Source organism: Leuciscus leuciscus (assembly GCF_965113295.1).
Source record: "Leuciscus leuciscus genome assembly, chromosome: 10".
NCBI classification, from domain to species: Eukaryota; Metazoa; Chordata; class Actinopteri; order Cypriniformes; family Leuciscidae; genus Leuciscus; species Leuciscus leuciscus.
The window spans coordinates 1,636,898-1,644,397 of record NC_138734.1 but is presented as its reverse complement, the minus strand read 5'-3'; the positions used below and the strand labels follow the sequence as shown (position 1 = coordinate 1,644,397).

Sequence of the window (7,500 nt, the reverse complement as noted above, 5' to 3'; positions counted from 1 at the left end):
ACACACACACTCCTGAAAGCCTAATCTACTCACTTTGACCAAAAATATTGCTGATTGGGTTTAATTACAATGTAAAAATTTTTGTTAAATAAAAGGTTTTCATGTAATTATGCACAATTTATGGTAATTACATGTAACCTGCCAGAAGGACACTGTAAAATAAAGTGTTACCAAATAAAATAAAACAACAAATGATAAATAAAAATAAAAACTTGTTTTAGCAGAAAAATTGGCAACATTATTTTACAGTCTCCTTGTTATATTACATATACTTAATATAGTAATAACAGTACATTTTACATAATTACAAGCAATTAATGCTAAGCCAGACCCTAACTATATAGCAAGTAGACTTTAATTAAAATTACTCCGAGCTTAAATGTATAATGTGTAAATGTATAAATTACAGTGAATCTGTGTCCGAAAATGTCAGTAGGAAATGAAACTGCACTCAGATCATGTAGAGGTGTTTAAAAATGTACAAATGACTCTTCTAGAAAGATGTCCTGTTTGTTCAATCACATGATCTCCAGCAGAATGTTATTGTGATATTAAACTGTGAAATATCTGAAGATGAACACAGTGTTTCCAGCTGTAAAGCTGCTGAGTTCTCACCGTTCTTCTCGTGGATCTGCACCAGTGATTTGTACGACTGCTGTGCTCTGGCCAGGTTGTACTGATTCTGAAACACAGAAAATCTTCATTCTAGTCTCTACTGTGCAATTACAATACGCTTTAATATACAACCATATATAGAAACAAGTGAATCAATACATCAAATAAATAGCGTAACGTTTCTTTCACAATGGAAAACTTGTTTTATATTTATATCCGAAAATTCTAAGAAAAGAGTTTCCGTTACAGAATAAAACATTTAATTAAAAAAATTCTCACAATTCTGATTTCTTGCATTGTACAACTCGCAATTCTGCAAAACTTTAATGTTTTATTCTGTAGCAGAAACAAGCTTTCATATCAAACACCACAATCAGACACACACACACAGAGTAAAGGCTTGATCACACCAGAGACGAGAGCTAGAGCGAGACAGATGCAGTTCTAACAATCGCTCTCAATGTCAGAGAATAAGCGAGTCCACAACTATAACGATAACGCGGCTGAGGAACGACGGAATCACCGCACAACTATAACGATAACGCCGCTGAGGAACGACGGAATCACAGCACAACTATAACGATAACGCCGCTGAGGAACGACGGAATCACCGCACAACTATAACGATAACGCCGCTGAGGAACGACGGAATCACAGCACAACTATAACGATAACGCCGCTGAGGAACGACGGAATCACCGCACAACTATAACGATAACGCCGCTGAGGAACGACGGAATCACCGCACAACTATAACGATAACGCCGCTGAGGAACGACGGAATCACAGCACAACTATAACGATAACGCCGCTGAGGAACGACGGAATCACAGCACAACTATAACGATAACGCCGCTGAGGAACGACGGAATCACAGCACAACTATAACGATAACGCCACTGAGGAACGACGGAATCACAGCACAACTATAACGATAACGCCACTGAGGAACGACGGAATCACAGCACAACTATAACGATAACGCCGCTGATGAACGACGGAATCACAGCACAACTATAACGATAACGCCGCTGAGGAACGACGGAATCACAGCACAACTATAACGATAACGCCGCTGAGGAACGACGGAATCACAGCACAACTATAACGATAACGCCGCTGAGGAACGACGGAATCACAGCACAACTATAACGATAACGCCGCTGAGGAACGACGGAATCACAGCACAACTATAACGATAACGCCGCTGAGGAACGACGGAATCACAGCACAACTATAACGATAACGCCGCTGAGGAACGACGGAATCACAGCACAACTATAACGATAACGCCGCTGAGGAACGACGGAATCACAGCACAACTATAACGATAACGCCACTGAGGAACGACGGAATCACAGCTCAACTATAACGATAACGCCGCTGAGGAACGACGGAATCACAGCACAACTATAACGATAACGCCGCTGAGGAACGACGGAATCACAGCACAACTATAACGATAACGCCGCTGAGGAACGACGGAATCACAGCACAACTATAACGATAACGCCGCTGAGGAACGACGGAATCACAGCACAACTATAACGATAACGCCGCTGAGGAACGACGGAATCACAGCACAACTATAACGATAACGCCGCTGAGGAACGACGGAATCACAGCACAACTATAACGATAACGCCGCTGAGGAACGACGGAATCACAGCACAACTATAACGATAACGCCACTGAGGAACGACGGAATCACCGCACAACTATAACGATAACGCCACTGAGGAACGACGGAATCACAGCACAACTATAACGATAACGCCGCTGAGGAACGACGGAATCACAGCACAACTATAACGATAACGCCGCTGATGAACGACGGAATCACAGCACAACTATAACGATAACGCCGCTGAGGAACGACGGAATCACAGCACAACTATAACGATAACGCCGCTGATGAACGACGGAATCACAGCACAACTATAACGATAACGCCGCTGAGGAACGACGGAATCACAGCACAACTATAACGATAACGCCGCTGAGGAACGACGGAATCACCGCACAACTATAACGATAACGCCGCTGAGGAACGACGGAATCACAGCACAACTATAACGATAACGCCACTGAGGAACGACGGAATCACCGCACAACTATAACGATAACGACGCTGAGGAACGACGGAATCACAGCACAACTATAACGATAGCGACGCTGAGGAACGACGGAATCACAGCACAACTATAACGATAACGCCGCTGAGGAACGACGGAATCACAGCACAACTATAACGATAACGCCACTGAGGAACGACGGAATCACCGCACAACTATAACGATAACGCCGCTGAGGAACGACGGAATCACAGCACAACTATAACGATAGCGACGCTGAGGAACGACGGAATCACCGCACAACTATAACGATAACGCCGCTGAGGAACGACGGAATCACAGCACAACTATAACGATAACGCCGCTGATGAACGACGGAAACACAGCACAACTATAACGATAGCGACGCTGATGAACGACGGAATCACAGCACAACTATAACGATAACGCCGCTGATGAACCACGGAATCACAGCACAACTATAACGATAACGCCGCTGAGGAACGACGGAATCACAGCACAACTATAACGATAACGCCGCTGAGAAACGACGGAGTCACAGCACAACTATAACGATAACGCCACTGATGAACGACGGAATCACCGCACAACTATAACGATAACGCCACTGATGAACGACGGAATCACCGCACAACTATAACGATAACGCCGCTGAGGAACGACGGAATCACAGCACAACTATAACGATAACGCCACTGATGAACGACGGAATCACAGCACAACTATAACGATAACGCCGCTGATGAACGCCGGAATCACAGCACAACTATAACGATAACGCCGCTGAGGAACGACGGAATCACCGCACAACTATAACGATAACGCCGCTGAGGAACGACGGAATCACCGCACAACTATAACGATAACGCCGCTGAGGAACGACGGAATCACCGCACAACTATAACGATAACGCCGCTGAGGAACGACGGAATCACCGCACAACTATAACGATAACGCCACTGATGAACGACGGAATCACCGCACAACTATAACGATAACGCCACTGATGAACGACGGAATCACCGCACAACTATAACGATAACGCCGCTGAGGAACGACGGAATCACAGCACAACTATAACGATAACGCCACTGATGAACGACGGAATCACAGCACAACTATAACGATAACGCCGCTGATGAACGCCGGAATCACAGCACAACTATAACGATAACGCCGCTGAGGAACGACGGAATCACCGCACAACTATAACGATAACGCCGCTGAGGAACGACGGAATCACCGCACAACTATAACGATAACGCCGCTGAGGAACGACGGAATCACCGCACAACTATAACGATAACGCCGCTGAGGAACGACGGAATCACCGCACAACTATAACGATAACGCCGCTGAGGAACGACGGAATCACCGCACAACTATAACGATAACGCCGCTGAGGAACGACGGAATCACCGCACAACTATAACGATAACGCCACTGAGGAACGACGGAATCACCGCACAACTATAACGATAACGCCGCTGAGGAACGACGGAATCACAGCACAACTATAACGATAGCGACGCTGAGGAACGACGGAATCACCGCACAACTATAACGATAACGCCGCTGAGGAACGACGGAATCACAGCACAACTATAACGATAACGCCGCTGATGAACGACGGAATCACAGCACAACTATAACGATAGCGACGCTGATGAACGACGGAATCACAGCACAACTATAACGATAACGCCGCTGATGAACGACGGAATCACAGCACAACTATAACGATAACGCCGCTGATGAACGACGGAATCACAGCACAACTATAACGATAACGCCGCTGAGGAACGACGGAATCACAGCACAACTATAACGATAACGCCGCTGAGGAACGACGGAATCACAGCACAACTATAACGATAACGCCGCTGAGAAACGACGGAGTCACAGCACAACTATAACGATAACGCCACTGATGAACGACGGAATCACCGCACAACTATAACGATAACGCCACTGATGAACGACGGAATCACCGCACAACTATAACGATAACGCCGCTGAGGAACGCCGGAATCACAGCACAACTATGACGATAACGCCACTGATGAACGACGGAATCACAGCACAACTATAACGATAACGCCGCTGAGGAACGCCGGAATCACAGCACAACTATAACGATAACGCCGCTGAGGAACGACGGAATCACCGCACAACTATAACGATAACGCCGCTGAGGAACGACGGAATCACAGCACAACTATAACGATAACGCCACTGATGAACGACGGAATCACCGCACAACTATAACGATATCGCCGCTGAGGAACGACGGAATCACAGCACAACTATAACGATAACGCCACTGATGAACGAAGGAATCACCGCACAACTATAACGATATCGCCGCTGACGAACGACGGAATCACAGCACAACTATAACGATAATGCCGCTGAGGAACGACGGAATCACCGCACAACTATAACGCCACTGATGAACGACGGAATCACCGCACAACTATAACGATAACGCCGCTGAGGAACGACGGAATCACAGCACAACTATAACGATAACGCCACTGATGAACGACGGAATCACAGCACAACTATAACGATAACGCCGCTGAGGAACGCCGGAATCACAGCACAACTATAACGATAACGCCGCTGAGGAACGACGGAATCACCGCACAACTATAACGATAACGCCGCTGAGGAACGACGGAATCACAGCACAACTATAACGATAACGCCACTGATGAACGACGGAATCACCGCACAACTATAACGATATCGCCGCTGAGGAACGACGGAATCACAGCACAACTATAACGATAACGCCACTGATGAACGACGGAATCACCGCACAACTATAACGATATCGCCGCTGAGGAACGACGGAATCACAGCACAACTATAACGATAACGCCGCTGAGGAACGACGGAATCACAGCACAACTATAACGATAGCGCCGCTGAGGAATGACGGAATCACCGCACAACTATAACGATATCGCCGCTGAGGAACGACGGAATCACAGCACAACTATAACGATAACGCCACTGATGAACGACGGAATCACCGCACAACTATAACGATATCGCCGCTGAGGAACGACGGAATCACAGCACAACTATAACGATAACGCCGCTGAGGAACGACGGAATCACAGCACAACTATAACGATAGCGCCGCTGAGGAACGACGGAATCACCGCACAACTATAATGATAACGCCGCTGAGGAACGATGGAATCACCGCACAACTATAACGATAGCGCCGCTGATGAACGACGGAATCACAGCACAACTATAACGATAACGCCGCTGATGAACGACGGAATCACAGCACAACTATAACGATAACGCCACTGAGGAACGACGGAATCACAGCACAACTATAACGATAACGCCGCTGAGGAACGACGGAATCACAGCACAACTATAACGATAACGCCGCTGAGGAACGACGGAATCACAGCACAACTATAACGATAACGCCGCTGAGGAACGACGGAATCACGTTCAGAACGATGTTTTCCAGCTGATGAAGGAGAAACACTGACAGCCAATCAGAATCCTGCTCTAAAGAGCTCGAGCATTTAAAGAGACGGACGCCAAACCGCAGCGCTTAAAGGTATAGCGGAGGATTTTTTACTTCCGGGTGGATCACCTATACTATTGGTCCTCCTAATTGTCAATCATTCTGGTGAATCAATCAAACTTATTCAAAAAGTGGAGAGGGCAGGTCTTATCTAAAATTCGGAAAGATCCTCCACTATTCCTTTAATCTAAACAGAACATGAAATATAAGTCAGTGGACTTCATTTTGCGAGCAAAGATGGAGTTACGTCACAATATTGGAAATCTTTCAGTATTAAATCATGAAGGCGAGCGAGTGGAACTATAACTACCTTTATTTTCTTTATATTTATCTTGTGGATTTGTCATACGCGGGGAAAAAATGAGATGTATTTCGTGTTAAACAAGTTGTTTCGGAGTTTGAAATAATGCTATTGACTCAAACCCTGATGGTTCTGTTTCTGGATCTGGTTCTGGGTGTGAACGGGTCTTGAGTGAGATTACCTTATTGGCTCCAAACTGCACTCTTGCTTTTCCCTTGACTAAAGTGGCATTGATCTGCATGATGACGGACTCTATGGAATAGGCACTGCTCCAGCCCTGAGGACACAGATCACATGACTGTCAGTCACACAAACACAGCTCTCTTACAACCTCAGTCACACACATCTGTGTATCAGGACACAAGAGGACTCATATCAGGCCCGTTTCCTGGGACGCTTTTCAATTAAAGAGTTTGATGCACTTTGAAAACAGACAATTTCACAGTTTAAAACTGGACATCAGGACGAAATAATACAGTCAAACCAAGAGACCCCTTCAACATGTCTCACATTATCAGTTTATTCACTATAGTTTAGAGAATGGTAATAACATATGAGCAGAACTCAGTTGATATTTTACTGGTTTTGTCCGTCCTTCTGTTAGACTGTCTCACACATGAATTATGTTGAATATCTGTCAGCTGTTAAATTTAACTACACAATTAGATAATACCAGTTTAGCTCAACCAATCACCAAGCAATGCTTCATTTTGTTCAGTCTGTGTGTAAAAAGAGCATTAGCAATTAAAGACAAAACATTTCTGCTCTCCTCACTCACATTAATGAACTATAGTGTCCTGATCACACTAGTGACACATATCACACATTATATCTGGTGTCTGAGTAATGTTTGCTTTGACTGTATATTAAATAAATGCATGATATGAGCCTTAAGTTGAGGCCTGTTAAGTGTCCTGAGTGCAGAA

The 7,500-nt window shown here is 45.4% G+C and overlaps 1 protein-coding gene across 2 annotated transcripts in view; it reads right to left on the bottom strand.

Moving 5' to 3' along the window:
* Positions 1-7,500, bottom strand: part of ube2q1 (ubiquitin-conjugating enzyme E2Q family member 1) — a 35,474-nt gene that overhangs the window by 2,673 nt on the left and 25,301 nt on the right. For both annotated transcript variants that reach the window (XM_082182267.1, XM_082182268.1), the window contains exons 11-12: positions 6,756-6,851; positions 616-682 (exon numbers count right to left, since the gene is read on the bottom strand). In XM_082182267.1, coding sequence (XP_082038393.1) covers positions 616-682; positions 6,756-6,851 — 163 coding nt within the window. The remainder of the gene's footprint in view (positions 1-615; positions 683-6,755; positions 6,852-7,500) is intronic.